Source organism: Micromys minutus (genome assembly GCF_963924665.1).
Source record: "Micromys minutus genome assembly, chromosome: 8".
NCBI lineage: Eukaryota > Metazoa > Chordata > Mammalia > Rodentia > Muridae > Micromys > Micromys minutus.
This window is the reverse complement of record NC_137977.1, coordinates 26,477,251-26,496,807: the sequence shown is the minus strand read 5'-3', so window position 1 is coordinate 26,496,807 and position 19,557 is coordinate 26,477,251. Positions and strand designations below refer to the sequence as shown.

General features: G+C 46.7%; 1 protein-coding gene across 3 annotated transcripts in view; it reads right to left on the bottom strand.

Annotated features, from left to right (window-relative positions):
* Window positions 1-369: 369 nt before the first annotated feature.
* Window positions 370-19,557, bottom strand: part of ARHGAP26 (Rho GTPase activating protein 26) — a gene marked incomplete at its 5' end in the record, with an annotated part of 370,628 nt that continues 351,440 nt past the window's right edge. The window contains 3 exons of one of the 3 annotated variants that reach the window (XM_080920301.1): window positions 370-5,399; window positions 12,937-13,028; window positions 18,245-18,517. In XM_080920301.1, coding sequence (XP_080776427.1) covers window positions 5,311-5,399; window positions 12,937-13,028; window positions 18,245-18,517 — 454 coding nt within the window. In that variant the 3' untranslated portion in view covers window positions 370-5,310. Of the gene's footprint in view, window positions 5,463-12,936; window positions 13,029-18,244; window positions 18,518-19,557 lie in introns of all 3 variants that reach the window. The other 2 variants (XM_080920302.1, XM_080920303.1) reach the window with 2 other exon arrangements.

The following is a 19,557-nucleotide window of genomic DNA, read 5'->3' as shown; positions in this document are numbered from 1 at the left end:
TGGAGGACTTAAGCTATGATATGTTCTTGGAAACAAAACCATTAGTGTTGTGTGGGACATGACTATGTGAGGTTTAATCATGTGATAGTCCCAAGTAGCCGATTGGAGGATATTAGCTTTTGATCTTGGTAAGTGGAAGACAGAGCCATTTTCAGCTCATTAAAAAAAAAAAAAAAAAAAACAAAAAAAAACCCCCTCATAGTTGACAATCATAACTGTAAGGTCCTAGACTTGTGACCTTTGATCAGTTATAAATTAAAACTTTGATTCAAAGCTAACCAGAAACCCAAGAAACAAACACACCATCAAATGGAAAAGCCATTTAATTCAAAATCATACTTCCCCTCAGTTTTATAGGGATCGCCACAGACATGAACCAAACATAAAAAAAGCCAGGTTTCAGAGATGCCTGACAGAGATTGTATTTTCTTTATAGATACACACAATGGCACAGAAACACATTTTTTAAAAAAGCCTGAACATGGCAAAGGTGTTGTTTTTCCCTCTAATAACAAGAAAAGTGTTCTATCCTAGCTGCAGGTTAAGTTTTAATTACAGAATTTGATTCTATGTACCAGTCAATATTCAATACTGAAATTTACAACAGTGCATTTTTATGATTTCTCAAAAGAAAATATAAAAGTGCCATTTATAAGTACTTTACTGACTTGATACCACACAGCACTTTACAGCATATTCAACTGTAGCTTAAAGGATGAATTAAACATGCAAATAGTTTCTTTCCCAAAATATGGACTAAATGTCTTTTAGAGTGCTTTTGAACATTAGCCTAGCATTAGCTACTGGGAATTTATGGGTTTGAGTTCTTACCATGACTTTTAATAATAAGTCACCAAGGAACGCAGCTGTGGATAGCTATGTTATCAACGAGAACAGAGGCTTCAGATGACGACTCATTTGTAGCTTTGATCATTTGCTAGGAAACTGAGTCTCTGGTTCCTCTGGCATGCTCCCCCCAAAATCTTCAAGGCTGCAAAAGCTTTGCAAGTGCCAGCTCACATGTGTCTATACCTGAGCTATGCACGGAACACATACACACGAACACATGCACACACAAATTTCAGAATCACCAGATGTATGCTCTCACAGACACCAATCTGATTCCAGTATCTTGAACCCCAAGAAAGCCTTTTGTCGGTGTTACTCAGAAGCACGTGGATGTGCGTGTGTGATGGCAGAGAGTATGTCAGCCTGGCTGAAGCTACTTCAGGTCATCCAGACACTGAGCTACCAATACTCTGGTCCCCACTGACTCCACTCATGTGAATTTTGACAGGATAGTTCTTGGCTCTCACACCATGAGTACAGGGCTGTCTCCGAGTGACATCTTGAATGTCCGTCTACTTTGGGAAGCTCTCTAAGTTAGACAAGTGCTGTGGGCAGCAAAAGGAAGAAAGCCCATCCTCTCTTGGTGCAGCCTTGCCCCAGGCTGCTGGAGGATGTGCAAGGACCACAGCTCTCTGCTGCTGTTTTCATGCTACATTCACAGACAACCACTAGGTCAGCATGGCTGCAGAAATGAGCACAAAAGACATCTTTCAAACACCACTATGGGGTATGAGGGGCACCTGATTAAAGGGCCGCTGGGGCAGGGCTGTCAATTCGTGATCACTGCCAAAGTCACCAGAGGTGGCAGACAACTCCCTTCCCAGACAGCCAGGACATTCCTTCGAAAGTCAGGTAGTTAAGCAGACCCTTGGCTCCCTTGTCTACTAAGAACAGGGGATGCTAGAGCAAACATGGGATGCAAACTGGTGCACCCCGGGGCTTCACGGCTATGAAACTAGGCAAACAGCCTTGTCACAGGAAGCAGATTTAGCTGGCTTGAAAGCAGATGATTGCACCATCTTTAGTGTACTACCATGCCTCAACAATAGATGCTTTTGGAAGTTCTGCAACTGAAAAAGAGCTTTTGGTGTGATTGCTACTGTCTTCAGGAGGAAAATGTAGTTGAGAAGGATTTCCCTCTAAGATCCAGCCATGGTACACTCATGTCTGGAGTTGTGGGTAAATGCCTGTAACTCCCAAGCAGCCAGCATGGTTGTGGCCTGTCAGTGCCTGGTTGTAAGTACTTTTCTCACTTCCTCTCTGCTTCATTTTACTTGTGTGTGTGTAAAGACTTCCACAAGACTTCACATAATGGCTTTAGAGATTCTACAAACTGGCTCTAATACTATGACTGAGTCAGTCACACACATCTATTTTGGAAAAAAAAAATAGAGAATTTCATCAGTGTTGAGCAAGCTCATCTTACTTGCTTGGGGGCAGGGATCTAAGAGCAGCAATCTTCTCATTTCATGGCATGGCACTGTTTGGTTACGGAACTCTGCATCTCAAAGAGTGAGACCAACTGCCTCAATGCTCCAAAATTCAAACCATAGCCAACCCATCCCAGGGCCTTACAAGAGAAACTCAAAGCTCCTAGAAAATCTTTGGGACTCTAGTCAATGAACTTCCATTCTGATATCAACTCATTCCTCATGATCTCCCCCAGTTTTCCTTATTCATGGGGAGCTGAGGGGTGTTCAGAGAGCAGAAAGGGCACATTTCACTTATAATCTTCAAGTTCCTTCCCATTTGGCTCATATTAAGCTCTCCAGTTCTTTTACCTGAGAAGGAGGAGGAGGGAGGCCTAGCTGGACAAAGAGAAACAGAGCGACCATCTGTCATCGGCCACACATGGCCTCAGGGAAACTGGAAGGAGGTCAGCTTAAGAGTAGCTTCACTCCAGGGCCAGCTGAGGAGAGAAGGACTATGCATCTAAGCAGCCATGCTGGGCCCTGACTTCAAGAATACTTCATTTATTATGAGGCAGGTGACAATTTAAACATCAGATATACTAAAAGTATCGTGCTGGGCTCCTCCAGTCTAGAGCAAGGCTACTTGAGTGTGCATGCCCTTCGGGCCCCATGGCCCAGCCTTCTCTCCAGCTCCCAGGAAATAGGTCTGGAACCTGAGTGTACTTCCTTCCTAACTTTAGTTTTCAGTCCTCCTCCTACCCTCGCCCCTGGGTGGCTTACAACTTCAGCAATCCTCTTGTCTTTGTCTCCCAAGTGCTAAGACCACAGCGTGAGCCATCACATCCAGCTATGGCAGTTTGGAATCTTGTGTTTGCCTGACTGCAAGTTCACGTCTCCCTTGCTCCTGGATGCATTCTTGGTTGGCAATAGTACAATCCTGAGCTGGTAAACGTGATACTGAATCCTAGCAATGAATTGTTAACATTTCAGCCACTCTACAAACTCTAACAGTGCAGTCTGCATCCCTCTTGGGGATTCTTGTTTTACTCTGGGCCTGCTGGGAATCTGGAGGTGAAAGGGAAGTGAGTACAGGAACACCTCTATAGGAAGAGAGGAAAGTTCACCAAAGGCCAAGAACCACATCAGTTGGCTCTCGTCTTATTCTTAGAGTGAACAGACACATTTACAAACTAGCTTGGCCATATATATGTGTGTGTGTGTATATCACATCACCTTAGGAGATGTTGGGAAAAAGGAGTAGTTGTCTAATCTCCTTTTGTCTGGACATCCTGGGGTACCAAGAAATACACCTGAGAAGAACAAACACACAAACAGAAACAAACACGTCACCCTCTCCCCAGCCATTTAAATCCTGAGTGTCACTTTACTGTTGGGTGGGAGTTCTTTGAAAATTCATTGCCTGAAGATGCTCTTTTGAACTCCACATCCACAAATCACATGTAGATAAAGACAACTGAATACAACCAAGTTTTCAGGCTCACCACCAGGAACCATGAGGAAACATTCTTTCACTGGGCCAGAGAGGGGGCATGAGCCTGACTCTTTAACCCAGACTCTCTTGTAACCTTTTAAACACACCTGCTCGGCAATCAAAATACCAAATGTATGGAGCAACTAGCTTAAAGAATATCAAATATAAAACTTTACCATATAATATTTCAAATCATTCTATTTACAAGTTTATCTTAAAAAAAAAAGAGCAGAAGATACAGTAATTCAACACAATTCAAGTTTTTCTTCATTAAAGAACCCTAAGGGAATTCCAGGAGCCAGAGACACTCTCTGGTGCAACCTTGTCATCAGAGGGGCTCCTGGAGAGTGTGACCGTTTGTCCAGAGTCCCTCTACCAAGGGCGTTCGAGTGTGAAAACACCATGACTGTGGTCTTTTGAGGTCCTGTGATACTCATCTAGGTGGTCTCCCATGCAAGATCGTTAAGACCCAGCCCTTTTAACCACAATTCCCTAGCTTACAAGCTACTGAACCTAGCTGCCAGGCCTCAACGTTTGGTGTCCTACAGACTCTTAACGGACTCTCCTAGCTAATGATCCCCTCTTTGTCTTGGTGGCAGTGATATAAATGTCCTTTTAAAATGGGGCTACACGTTTGGCCCAAGAATCATCTCTAAAAATCTACAGGACCTCAATAACAAAAGATTCTAGGGAGCTGTCTGCCCCAGGTAGACCACCCTAATGGTCCTCTGCTTCAGATTGTTGGAAGACCATTCAAAAAATAAAACAAACCAAAACCAAACCAAAACAAAACAAAAAACCCCACCAGGGCTGGGAAGGGGGGTGTCATACAAAGAGGAGTATTATTTTTGGCTTAGTTTTAGAGTAGGTTGGGTTGCTATGGTTACTAAGTGATGGCAGTGATGGAAGCCTTCAGCAGCCGAGAACGTGAGGGGCGTGTGTTTCTCCACATGAGAGGACTGGACTGAAATCTGCTGATTATAGGCCAACAGCTGCTCAAGAGATGGTGAGAGATTGGACCATATATAAACACTGTGGCGACCTCTTCATCCTGCACGCTCGCAGACAGGCCCAGCTGCCTGCAGCACTGTCTCTGGGAGAAGGGAGGGGAGAGAAAGTGTCTGCCATAAGCAACAGCAGCAGAGGCAGCCTGCACCTTGTGCCGGTTTCTTTGCCCTGCCTCATCCAACCCAGCAATGCTGCGCCTTCTTTAGCACTGTTCTCACCCTGCTTCCTCTTCCCACAAGGCTGGGGGTTTGGACGACTGTTGGAATGAAATCAGGGTTCTCTATTTAGGGCACTCATGAGAAGACAGCTTTGCAGGCCTTCCTCTGGGTTATCAAAATCAAATGGCCTCCTCTGGTGATGGATGAGCAGTCCTTGCGGCATCGCCGTGCTGTAAGCTGAGATGATCGTGGAGAATGGTGGCACACGTTCCCAGATGCAACAGTCAGGCTCCCTGCTTTCTCAGTGGCAATGAAAAGTGGCCCACAACACCAGAAGCGGCAGTTGTCATGGAGACCACGTAAAGCTCAGCAGATCCACTGGGGCTCAAGGTTAGAGGAACTCCACGTAGTTCTCTGGGATGAGGCCAGTCTTTCCATTCAGAGTCCCCTCCAACCAGCCAGGCTCCTGAGATGGATGAACTGTATGGGAAGAGAGGGAGGAGATGAGGTGACTGGCAGCCCAGGAGGTGAATGTGCTGTGCACTGGGAGATGTGGGAGGGGAGGCTGGGGAATGGGCACAATTGCTTATTCTGTTATGCAATTCCAGGACTAGTTTGAAAGAGAGGTCCTTAACCTTTTATAAGATGAAACCCTTCTGGGAAGTTATTCTTTTCTCTTTCTGCAACAAAAAGGGAGACATTCAGATGTTCAAATTTTTATATGCAGTTTCAGGGGCATTTATGAATTTTCTGTACTTCCTGTTTTAAACTATATGCAACAGATTTTTATCCCTTTAAGTTAGAGGTCAATAGTTGGGATGCTCTCCATATAACCATCCATCCATCCGTCCATCCCCCCACCCACCCATCCATCCATCCATGCCGGCATCATGCATCTCTGCATACATACATGCATGTACATATCAACCCAGCCTATTCACTATCCACTATGCACCAAAACGGCACATCTTGGGAAGATTAAGAACTAGTCTTTATTGGTTATCTATTTTGTGTGTTTGGCTGGGTTTGTTTTTATCTTTTTTTAAGACAGGGTCTCAATCTGATATGAACTCACGGCAACCCTCCTGCTTCAGCGTCACAAGCCCTGGGATTAGCAGCCTGAGCCCCCACGCACAGCTTGACCAATCTACTTTGTGTCCTCGGGTCCGCAGCCCGCTTCTCCTGTCCTCACGGACCCTTTGCTCACGCTGCAGACTCAGACTGCTTGCCTTCTGTTCCACCCACGGCCTTCCTTACTTTCCTATACTCCAGAGCTTTTCCTATAAAAAAAGTTCAAAAGCCGTCTGCTTCCTCTACTGCAGCTTTCAAAGCTCCCATCCTTTTGATTTTCGGCAACACCCACAGACTATAGATCCATTTCTGTTATGCCCAATCCCCCTCTAGGGGAAGCACTAGGACTGAAGAGATAGAGCGATCTGGCAGTCTGTCAGAATAGCCTAGTGGTAAGGACTAGATGGAGTGTTGGGGAGGCAGGGGCATTGCTACTTGTCACACAGCTGTATGAGCACAGGTCACTTTGGGGTGGGGCAGGGTACTCTAAATGGATTAGGAAAACTCCAATTATTCAAGGTTGTGTGGAGAGAATGGATTCCCCCCAGTTCCTTTCCTGGGATAATTAAGTGACTTCCTGAGCTTGTTTTAGAAATGCACTTCCGCCCCTGCACTACTGTATGATTCTAGTTTCACTTTGTAGGGAAAGAAGAACAGAAACCGATGGAAGCCAACAGGGAGGAAACAGAATCACAGGCTCCGAGGCTTCTAGAAGAGCTCAAGTATGTAGAGGAGTTTCCACACTTCCTCAGGGGAGACACCTATTAGCTGGCCTTCAAAACCTTGCATAACTTCCCCCCATGAGTCCTGAAGAATGAAACCTCAGTGGATGATACCTCAGACCTGCAGGGAGTGCACAGAGGAGAGTCCGTAGAGCTTAGGGCTGACTCTCTAGGCATGGAAAGGTTTTCTAGGCCACTTATAAGAAACACTGAGTAGGCTTGCCGTTGGCCTGGGCCCCGGTTGAGGCTGTCTAGATCCCTTCCAGTCTGTACCTCTGCAATGGTGGCAGGATCTTTTCTGTGGTGTCTGGTATGGATTAATGCATTGCTCACTTTCAATGCTGTCAGTCAGTAAGTCACACCCTCTGTAAATCCTAGCAGAGAGGCCGATGACAAAGGCAGGGAAAGCCCTTGCTCTATAAGTCTGAGGACTGAGTTCGGCGTCTCAGAATCCAGGTCAGAAGCCAACTGGGGCAAGGTACATCTGCTGTCCCAGCACTTGGAGGTAGACACAGGAGGACTCCAGGCACCTTTGACCAGCCAGTCTGAGTAAAGGGCTCGGTACCTGTATCCATAAAAGTTTCAGTAAGCCTTAGATGTTCAGAAGCAAAAAAATAAACCAATTCCCTCAAAAAAAAAAAAAACAAAAACAAACAAACAAAAAAAACAACAACAACAAAAAGCTTGAGTTAGAAAGAAAAAAAAAATAAAGCTGAACTCAGCAGCACAGCTGTTTGGTGGATGTGTTGACTTCCTCCCCCAGCAGTTCAAATAGCACAGGTACTGAGGTGGTTATTTATGGACCTGAGTATAATTCTCAGACTATGGGAAGCCTCAGAAGAAACCAGGAAGGCCTAGAGATGTGTCCCCCTGGCTTCAGGGAGTGAAACAGTCTTTGTACAGGTCTACTGACTCACGGTGTCTTTAAGCCAGGGTTTCTTAAGGCCTAGACTAGACAACGCACCGGCTTTATATGTGTTCATGGAAGCTGCAGGTTCCTTGGCCCGAGGCACCTGCATTTCCACTCGTTTGCAGAAGTAAAGAGCTGCGGCTTTTGTGTGTCACATGCATTGTAATAAAGGTGGTGGTGAGGGATGGAATTTGGAGCTCTCATCTGCTGGTGGAGGATGTCTCACTGTTCCCTGGCCTTATACAGGGCTTGAGTGAAGCCCCAGCTCTTTCATAGATAGTATTTTGGTCTTGCTTCTACCTGACCCTCCTACCTCCTGATTTCTGGAAAGCACAGCCCACATAGTGTTCACTGGTCCTCCTGATACATACTGAATTGACAAAGCTTCGCTTTGCTCTCTGACTTCTTATCAACTGTCTGGCTCAACAACCTTCAGCAAGTCCCCCATCCACTATGACATGACCCAACTCTTTAAAGGGTGAGTATCATGGGGACCACATGTTCACAATTTTGGACAAGTTAATTTGGACATAGTCATATGTCAAACCAGAATTTGAACCCAGAGACCAAACCCTTCCTCTGCTCTGTCCTGCATTAGCTCAGTCGCAGGTGGTTCTTAATGGTATGAAGGGGTTGGGCACACACTCAATAGCAGAAACTTTACTAACGGCTACTCCACCTGTGTTTTGTCTCAGTGTGAAAATAAAGCCAATTCTGCTAGTATCCTCATTTACAGATGGAAAAACTGAGGCTCCTAAAGGTTAAGCAATCAGTCAGCAAATTGCAGGGCTGGGAGATACAAAGGTACACCAGAGTCCCAGGACATCTGACCATGCAGCCTACGGTCTGAACTGCACTCACACCTGCCTCGGTACTGACTGGTGAAGCACTCGGTAAGTGGTGGGCAGGCTGACCCGCACCCGTGTCAAATGTGCTATATACACATGCGATGCCTTACTAGGAGCTGCTTGGGTGGCAATATAGCCCAGTGAGCACTTCATATAAGCTGCTACTGGCTTGGGCCCAACTTCTCCCTTTGCTAAAGCAACGTGAGACTAAGATCCCTAATGGCTGGCTACCCCCAGAGGGAAAAATAATCCATGGGAGGAAGATAATAGGCATGTGTGATTAGCAGACATTTACTCACTACACAATGTCTTCTAAGTTCCTATCAGGGGCCAAACACTGTGCTAGGCTCTCATATATGTCCCCTTAGGGTAGTGACAGATTGTCAATAACCATGGTAGAGACGGGGTGGGGAAGATGGGGACTTGGGTAGAGGGAAGGAAATCAGAAAGTTACAACCCAAAGGCTCTCATGGAATCAGCCAGGAGTGCTTAGAGCAGATATAAGGCCCTAAGACACAGGAAAGCTAGATCTCAGAATCGTGGTCTGTGAACTCCCTATAAAGAGACACTGGGTATGGCCAAGTATAGAAAACATAAACCAAAAAACCATTTTACTGGAGGCTGTGCTCCAATAAAACCTCAGTTAAAGAAAGGGGCAGTTGAGCAGCAGTTTGTGATGTGCGCTGAAGCTGTGGTGTATAAAGTAAGATGTGTGTGCGCATGTGCACACGTGGGTGAAGAAGCCAGGGCTCAGTACTGCTGTGTTCCTCGGTTGCTCTCCACCTTGTTTCTTGAGACAGGGTCTCTCATTGAACACGCAGCCCATGGATTTGATTAGAGAAGATGGTTAGCAAGCAACCTCCTGTCTCTGTCTCCCCAGCGCCATGATTACAGATGCTCTACCACATTTAGCTCTGGACAGGGGTGCTAGGGGTGCTAGGGCTGAGGACGCATAGGACAAGCGTGTCCACCTACTGGTCTATCTCCCAGCTTCTCATCTCAGAACTTGAAAAGAATATCCCAAGAACCCAATTTTGGCTGCTGCCACGTGAATTTTCTAGGTATCTCTGATTACACTGCTTCTAGATGAATAATAGTCCTGAGAACACAAATTACTTCTCTTTCCAGTTATTGTCTAAGGTGCTGGTGGAGCGGGCAGTTTCCTGGTAGATTGGCAAGAGCTGACACTGAAAATATTTCCCAGTATTGCACATCTCTCCCCTGCCACAGAGTCCAGGAGCTGACTAAGCACCGCTCCAGAGTCAAAGTTTGGGCCCTGAAATCCCAAGGTAGAGAGATTAATGGTTATGAAACTGCAGACTTTCACCTCCACACACCCTGCTCTTCCCTTCCCTGTTCCACATATAAAGCACTCACATGACAATGGCATGTATGCTCAAAACCTGTCAGCAGGGAACTTTAATCTGACAGCTACAGAGACATTCCAGGCTACTGACATAGGCTTTACCTGTCTCCCCAGAGTCAATATAGGAGCAATAGGAAATGGCCACTTTATTGAATGCCATCATTTCCTTCTATACTGCCTGATTTCTCCAACAGAATGAAAGTGTATTTTTCCTCTGGAATGAGTCCCAGTGAAATATTACCAGGCAAAGCAGTCTAGAAATTAGCCCTGCCCGGGGCTAGGGATATAGCTCAAAGGACAATAACCCTTACGGTGCAAACCTGATGACCTGTGTTTGAACCCCAGGACCTGTGTTAAAAGCCAAGGCAGTGGTGTACTTCAGAACTTCCAGAACTGCTAAGGTAATACGGGAAGCAGGAAGAACTGACTGGAAGCTCCACTGGAGTCTGGAGCACACGGCAGAAACTAGGGAGATGCTGTGTCACAAAAAGGTGGAAGGAACCGACTCCAGACATGTTGTTCTATGACCTCCACGTGTGGATCATGGCATGAGCATGCTCACAGCCACACACATGCACACAACTGTCAGCATAAGCGAACTGTGCCTGGGCCCTGGGGATCGCAGCAGCCTGTGGGAAGGGAATCAAACATCTCTCTTGCTACATGTATCTTTAGAGGGTTTGTGGTGGTTACCTGGTGGTAGTGGGAATAACACCAGAATGGGCTGAGCAGAGCACCCCCTTGGGAAAGAAATGCCCTGGCAAGTAAAAAATAATGGCGGTGCTTGCCTGACTTTTTGTTGTTGTTCAAAACGAAACTTAAAAACGAAAGGAGGGGGATGCAAAGAGGTACGAGCTCCTTGTAAAAATAGTCTGGCATTTCCTCAAACAGTAAATACGGGCTTACCATGTGATCCAGAATCCCAGGGGAACTTATTTTTTAAAACACTCAAACATGAATGTCAACAGAATATCATTCTTAACAGTAAAAAATAGGAACCAGTAAGATATCCAGCCATTAACTGGTGATGTTCAAACAAAAGGTGGTGTAGCCACACGATGAGATACTACTTGGCCATAAAAAGGAATAAAGTTCAGATACATGCTACAACATGGATTAATGTGAAACAAAACATCACATAAAAAATGAAATTCTGTTTCCAAGACCACATATTATGTAATTTTTTGTATGAAATGTCCAAAGCAGGCCAATATTTGGAGACAGAATATGGGTTCAGTAGTTCCCTTGGGCTGCACAGAGAAAGTTTAGGGGGGAAACTATCATGATTGCTAAAGTGAGTGTTTGTGTGTGTGTGTGTGTGTGTGTGCTCTCCTGGAATTAAACAGGGGTGACAGTTGCAGAACTCCGAATAGACTGCTCACCCGTGGCAGGGGTACTGGCCATTCTGATTTGTCGGCTGGGGAACCTGCATCGTGTTATTACAGCTGCTCTGTGCAGAGCACACTGACCATGACAAGGTTTGGGACCATCTTCAGCTGACCTATTAGACATGCCAGTCTGCTAGACTTGCAAGCATAAGCTATTGGCAGGAGGGGTGGCTGCACTGGCCATTTTATATGCTCTGATCATTAAAGCTCTGAGAAGAAAGCAGACAGGGCCAAAGCTTCAGGACAGACTTTGGACTTGAGGAAGCATCAGAGTGGACCTTGGGCTTATCGGGACACACACAGTTTCGCATTTGTCCCAATTGCTGCTGGCCCAGGAGTCCCAGGCTGGAAGTCTCCCTGCACTGGATGCTGTGTTTCACACTCTGACTACTCATGCCTGACTAATAAGTGGGCAGAATAAGGGCGTGAGATACACCTGGTGTCAGGAACTTTATACTGGATGGCAGGCTCAAATAATATAGACAGTACCTACGGCTAGCTGACAGTCAGACCAGGACCATGTCCTTGCTTACAGATCATAGTGGCACAGTCTTTTCCTAAGATAGACACATGATCCTGACAATAAGTGTGGAAACATACTGAACATCTCCTGTGCATTAAGTGCCATTTTATACACACTGCATATTAGCTCGATGTCCTCCCATCATGCCCTAAAAGGTGGGTGTGTTAGCTGCTGTGACAGAGAAGAGAACTAGGTCACTGTGAAGTGATACCATTGCCTTAGGTCACATCAGAGCAAACGGTCAGGCTGGGACATGTACTGTGGCCTGGCTCTAGGGTTCAGGTTCTCCTGTGCTGTGTAGACACCTCAACTGCCCTCCACCTCTGCTGGTTTTCAGTCACATGGGGAGAGGCAGGTCTGGGGCCAGGCAGGGGTGCCCAGCCAGACTGGTATGCCCTTTGCCTTCCCCCCACATGAAGCCAAGGAGTAGCCAGAGCAAATGTGCAGGTTCTGGAAGCAAGCAGTTGCCTTTCTGGCTTCCTTTGGAGAAAACAGAACTAACTGCATGTAACCCTGAAAAACTTTACTCAGGGAAACCAGCTGCCACAGAAACTTGGTGTTTGCGCAGGAATCCAGATTTCTCTCTTAGGGAAATTATGATGCTAAGCTATGGCTTCCCTTCTTACTACAGACTATGCTTTCAGGGAGGAAGAGAGAAAAAAACACAGGATAATGGTGCACCAAGCAGGTCCTGACTCCAGGTTTATGGAGTGCCACAATACGTACTTACACCAGGATGCCAGGACAGGCTGCTGCTGTGGTGTAGGTGACATCATGTTAAGGAGTCTGTCCTGTGCTCTCAAGGTTAAGGAAGGATGAACAGGGGGAAGCTTACTGCCCACATTGATGTCTCCGGAGTGGGCCTTGCCTGCCGAAGACAACGCAGGCCCAGACCCCAAGGGGTAAACAGGACAGAACAGGTACACTTAACCTCCTCTGGTATGTCTGCTCAACTGCCACAGTCCAATGCTCCAGTCTCTTGTCTTTGACCCACAAATGCTAATCACTGAGGCCAGGTACAGTCAGTCTCACTCAGAGTTGGAAACAACTCAATGACTAGATGTCTATACTGGTCCTTCCAAGGTGATACTCCAGAAGTCTGATTTTATGGGACAGATACCCACGCCCCCGGGTAGGAACTTCATCCATCTGCTTCCCCTCCAGGATTGTAAGGCGACAGGAAACTCACCGTTATCGAAGACGGTGCCTGCTGTGAAAGAGAGCTCAGAGTCGTGCTCAGCTTTGCAGGCGTACAAAGCCTTTGCCTTCCGGAACGGAGTGCTGTGTGTGGAAAGGCAAGTTTATTTAACATTGTTTCAACCCCAGAAAGCCACCAGAGTTTAGTTCATGTCTCTTCTTTCCTTTCCCTGCAAGCCACCTAGTCCTTTATCCTGGGCAGAGCCCGGACAAGGCAGCCAGATGGCAAAACAGGAGGCGGGCAAGTCAGAAAGGCCACAGGAGAAAATTGAGGGAGAATCAGGAAAAGGCCATATGCTCTAAGAAGCCACAATTCTCCAAGGTCACCTTGTGCCCCAGAGAAACTTTACCTGGGAATTACAACAGCTGGGCCTGGGAGGAAGGAGCTTTCCTGGACAGAGTGCTTACAAGTAGGAAGAGACCAAGGGCTCTGCTGAATGAGACCAACAGTTGCTTTTGGAGGCTGGCAGTGCCCTGTGAATCCAGGAGAAACCCCAGCAGAGCCAGGTTTTAGCCCAGGCAGAGGTGGCCATGAGTTCCAACAAATGTTCTCCACTGCTGGTGTGGCAACATTCTAGAGCTGGAACCTTCAGCCCCAAGGGTAGCAAGGATGGAGGAGGTCTATGAGGTGGTGTGTGAGCACACACGTGGACCTGTGTGGTAGTTTGCAGGCCGAATCTGTGCTCTGTTTGGGGATCCCTTTGACAGTGAGTATTGACAGGACTCTCTCCATGCTGTCTGAATGCCCTTAAGAGGATTTACACACTCTGAGGACTTGCAGAAGGAACCCTTAGTAAACAGAATTGAAGCTGGGGTATTTGTCTGTCACTTTCCAAGTGACCCTGCCATGCAGCCAGAGTTGAGGCTGGCACATTTCTGTGGCGAAAGGGCCAATCTTTGAGCTCTGGAAGGCATGTGGTCTCTGTTGTAACTACTTTATGCTACACTGTACACAGCAGCCAGGGACAACATGTAAACAAACCAGTGGGGATGCGTTCCAGTAAAAAGGTACCTACCAGAAAACAGGGGCAAAGTTTGACCATCACAGGCCGTCATGTGATGTCATTTGTGAGAGCAGGGTAAATTTACTCTTTTCTGTCAAGTTTGACTTTGGCACCTGACTATTCTCAGTAGTCTATAGACTTTTCACGGGTCAGAATGACATCTAACCGTCAGAAGGCTACTCTTCATTTGCCACAAGTGACTTTCTCCAAGTCATCTGAGGGAGTGTATTCTGGAATTTGGAAGCACAATTTTTAAAAAAAAAAAAAAGCCAGGAACACTAGTTTAAGAAACAAATCAAAAGATAAATGTCATTTATCTTCACTTGACAATCTGAGGGGCTGGTGGAGCTGGTGATACCCCAGCTCCCAGTGTGTACTGGTTTCTAATGGCTGAGGAGGGGCCTGGTCTCGGATCAGGCAGAACATCCTAGATCTTCTGAACTGCTATTGCTTAGAGATGCCAAGTGCAGGCTCTCTTTGGCAAGGACGAGGCATGGGTGATGGAAACCTAGAATGGGACCATTCCTTCTAGTCTTGGGTCCTTGAAAATTGAAAGCTAGACAATTGGGAGAGACCGTTATACAGTGGGGTGAGCACAATGGGTGGTTATCCAGAATGTGATGCCAGGGAAGAATCAGTTTACTGCTGTTCTCGCTGGTTTTCTTATAGCCAAGGGATGAGGGTGGGAAGGGCAGACATGGAAACGGGGGAGCGAACACTGTAGGGACGCTGTGAATGAGGAGAGGAGCCTTTGGTTTTTACTGGTTCCAGCTGGAAACCAGCTCTTCTGGTCTCATCTCATTAAACAATAAGACTGCAATGTTGGCTAGTAAGGGCCCAGCACTCAGTGTGTAGCCTTTGAGGTTGGACGAAAGTGTACTCCTCTCTCTCTACCTCTGCCCTGAATACAGGGTGGAAACAAGAGGCTGTGAAAGGCACTAAAACAGCCAAGCCTTACACTGACAAGCATGTGGACCCTTGCAAGGCATGCAGGGTAAACGGGGAATGCAGGCCTTAGGAGCCAAGGCTGAGGCCAAGCTGAGGCAAGGCTGCCTCTGAGGACAGGGTGTCACAGGTAGGCACAGTTTGGAGAGACCAGGGAGGCAAAGTTTCTCTGGATAGTGTTCTCCTAGAGGTTACTTATTAAAGTCACTAAACAAAGGTAACAACAGAATAGAAGCCACCTAGGAAACTAGTAGGACTTTTTGGCAGAGGCCATGGTCTCTGGCATCCACAATTATTATTTGAAGGGATTAACATTCCATCAATATTAAAAAATTTGCAATTTAGTAATGAAATATTAATAAAACAATATATTAAAACAAAAGATGAGGGTCAGGAGAGTCTGGGTGTTTGTTTGTTTGTTTTGTAACAGTTAACAATCAATGGGAAGATCCTCTCCCAACTACCTAACGATGTACAGAAAACAAAGAGGGACTCAGAACACACACACACACACACACACACACACACACACACACACACACACACAAACAGTGCTGGGGACCAAGCTCTGGGTAATGTGGATATCCTAGGCAAGCACTAATCTGCATGTCTAGCCCTAGAGGACATGCTTTTAAAGGGAGTTGTCCCCATTGCCCAAAAGTATGGTCACCAGAGAAAGGACACCTAGTGAGATCTGAATTTTATGCAAATAATATTTTGAGTGTCTTTCCATGAGATAACCATATACTAAGAAGTGCATTTTTTATTTATGTCCAGTTCAAGTCTAACTGAGTAGGTTGTGTGTTTATTTGCTTTGCATATCTGGCCACTCTAACTGGGGGAGTTATGTCATGTTAAAAGTCCGCCATTGCTGTCTGCCTAGTAGCCGGCAGCTCCCTCTCAAGGTCTCTAAGGCGTTTGCTCTAAGTCCTGCCACAGTGGAGGATCGTGTTGGCTGAAGGCTCTGGCTCTGATGGAAGGCAGCATTATGGGCTGTTGGGATGCAGCTCCCAAAGCAGCATTCTTCAGCTCTGGGCTGGGCCTTCAAGGGCATGAGCAACTTTGGAACCTTCTGCTTAGTTCACTTTTAATTTTTGCCTCTGAGCATGGAATGAGGCCAGGAAAACACTCAGAGGAATTTCCCTCAAATGCCCTTGCAAGCTTGCAGAATGACAGCCCACTCCATGGTGCATGCTGCTGGAGGAGGGGCCAGCTTGCTCATTAAGTCAATTAGTTCCCTGGGGCCCAGGTACAAATTAGGGGGTCTGATGTTGGGGGCTTCTTGGGAAGTGGACTGGCAGGTAGAAAAAGCAAGGGCAAATGTTTAAGGGGACCTCCTCCAGGGCCTGAGTGCTTCTGTGCTGAAAAGGTGCCTCTCTCTACTTCTGAGCTTGAAACAAGAAGCTCAAAAGTAGCTTGACTAGAGAGAGGAAGCCACTCCCACAGGTTTCCAGGACCCCTAATTAGGCCTCATCCAGAGTCTGTTGTTAAAAATCTCATCAAAGGAAGGTAATTTGAAGTTTTATGTTCTTTTAGTCAATTTGGGGAAAGGCAACACTAGACCTGAACAATGGGTCTACGCCCCCACCTCTTGGCTAGACACTGTAACAGCAATTAGGGACTGAAACCAGTCTCTGGCCTCCCAGTGGGGCTGTCTTTCCAGCAGGGTCCAGATCTGTGCTTGCTGCATAAGCAGCAACTTGGTGACACCCAATTTCAAGCCCTACTGTGGCTCGCCTCTTTCGAAAAGACAGATTCCTAAAGGACTGTGGGATAGCATCATGGCGGTGCTCTTCTAACGGAGGCCAGAGGAGGCAGTACTGAGTGGCCATTGACTTGCTTCTAGGCCAGCCCTAGTCCTCTAATGCCCAAGGCTATTTGATAAGTGAGTGAGCCATAGTAGTTGTTCTGCTCTAGGTTCTCATGGGTCAGTGAGTGACCTAACTGGAATAATCCACATGGTTTCTGGTGGTTAGAAAGTAAATGTCTCCTAAAGAGCCTCATAGTTGCCTAAGGAATAGTTCATGAATAGCTTCAGTGTTGGGAAAACAGTGGCTACGTTTTACTTTATTTATGGAGTGAGGAGGAAAGAAAGAACACACTGCAGAGCCATCTTTGCCATCAGGACCAAGCTAGGTGGAAAGTCACGTTTCATCCTGCAGAGCTGAGGGCTGGGGTGGGGGCGCAGAATCTTAACTGGGGCTGCCCAGGTCTTTAGAGTAAAAGTGCTGGGCAGACATCAAAGACTCCCAACTCTGCCAGACTCTCACACAATTCAGTGACCACTTTCCTCTTCTACAATATGCTTCAGACTATTTGTCTCCTAGTTCTCACATGAGGATGGAATGACACAAGAGATGTGAAGATGCCCACAGGGGCATAACCCACGTGCTTGCATACACAGACGGCATGGCTTTTCTAAACAGTGGGTGCCAGCTTAAAAGTTGGGTGAGCCTGTCACGTGGACTCACTCCTAGGGAGAAAAGATGGGACACAGAATCCTGGCCAAGGCCAAGAATGCTCATGATGCTTCTGCCTGGACTCTACTTGGCTTGTGGAAGCTGGGGGACTTGTCTGTGAGATGCCCAGTGGGGAAGTCTGCAGGGCCCTTGATCCCCTCTTTTCTGAATTTCAAGAGCTTCTTTTCTACAAAGAGCTCAGAAGCAAACCTGCGCCACTTAGCTGTGGAGCTCCATGAGGCAGGACTGCAGGATGGCCCTCTGGGAGAAGAACTAGGTCAAGCCACTCAAAAAAGAGGTGGTGCCTATTCCCATGAGCACTCGGGGTTCATGACCTATAGAGACATGAATGGGCTGGGAGGCCAGAAGGTTCCTGGAGTACATGGAGACTAGGGAGGTAGAAGCCCTGAGTAATTTGAAGAATAAATGCTTCACATCTTCAACCTTTATTCTGCGTTATACTCATCTCTCACTCTATGGGTCTGGGCTCAGTGGCTAGCTGTCAGTCTTCGGGGTTATTGGCCCAACCCACAAGCAAATGGTGGCAGAGACTACCTGATAAAAACGTGACAAGGAAAGGCCACTTTATATCTCAATATTGACCCCTACAATATTATTGTCCACCAAAACATGGAGAGCCCGAATGATTCAGAAAACCATTCAAAACAGATGCTGTTTTTGGAGATTCCCGTTCCGGGCAACAGGGATTAATTCAGAAATGTGGGAATTTTAAATGGAAAGGGTATTTTAAAATGCCATGCAAGCCCATGTGTACTGTGCCTCATGGCTTTGATTCTCAGGATGGGATCACAGGAGAGCAGGGGAGACCCCACAATGTCCCTGACCACTTCTGCATACACAGGGACAGGTCAGTCATCATCCGCAGTTTTACCTGGAGTCTTCATGGACCGCTTCTTCTGGCCTGTCAAAAAGCAAGTGCAGGTTTGGATGGCAGGGAACAAAGTTGACGAGGAGGCTGAACACTGCATGAAGAGAGGACCAAGCCAATGAGAGAACAACAGCAACAGAAAACCAAACAAACCCTGCCACAGACCTGATGGGGGATGAGTCGCTGGACGTGGATGAGGTGGGCATAGGGCTGGATGGCGCCGAGAACATGGGCCATGATGGCGAGAGGGGTGAAGTTGGGCTTGGATTCGGGGGGCTGCAAGACATAACAACCAGAAAACTCATCAGCACATGGGGAAGCCATGATGGGAGCACAGGCAGTTCATGGAAGGCCAAATGACAGGGCGCTACAGCAGAACACAGGAGCATCAAAGTCCGGAGGCATGCTATCCAGTCTCCGTGTTCCAGGTCAGCCCTCTGCATTTTCCAAGGAATACATTTCCCTGAGGTCTTGATACACAGACAAGACCTCTTTGGTTTGTCTCACTTTCTGGACCTGAGGTTTTCCACTATTTACCGCTGGCCATTGGTGGGCATGCATTGGACCTACCTACACAAATCAGTATTCACGTGCTTTGCTGCCTGCTTTGGAATACACTGACCTCACTCTCAGCCAGCCTTTAGCTTTCACTGCTGTGTGCTTTTAAACTTATGTCTCAGCAGAAAGGAATATTTTTCTGGGCCACAAAGGCCATTCAGCCAGAAAACAATTTCCTGTTTACATTTTTAACTGCATGGGCTGTGTGCCACTGGAGATCTGAGTGAGCATTAGGAACACGCCAGGGGACAGGCAGCATGGACACACCTTCAGAGACAGCACTTATGGCTGTGAGCAGCTCCCTGAAGCTGTGCAGCCCAGGTCTGTGCTTTCTCTTGTTTGCGGATGCTCAAAGAATAACCCCAGCCAACAGGCAATTTTAAAAAAGGAACCAAAACCTCAAATTTGTCCATTTTATAATGTGATGGGCAGCTGACCAAAGGGGTGGAGAGGAAGAAGGATTGAAGTTACTCACCATAATCTGGCTTATAGATTTTAGTTAGCCATGTTTGGCCATCTGACTTATTTTTGCAAATTATACAAATACCTTAGCACCTAGGTAAAAAAAATCACGATATGTCACAGAAAGTACAAACACAGAAGGCTGAGAAGACGGGGAGCATAGTATTGTATCTACAGACTATGAATTCCATGAGCAAGGAAATGTCGTTCCTTCACCGTAGCTGGGCTGTCTATGTAATCCCTGCAGGCATTAAAGAGGTAACTAGTAACTAGTACACAGTAGCACTCTCTACGCT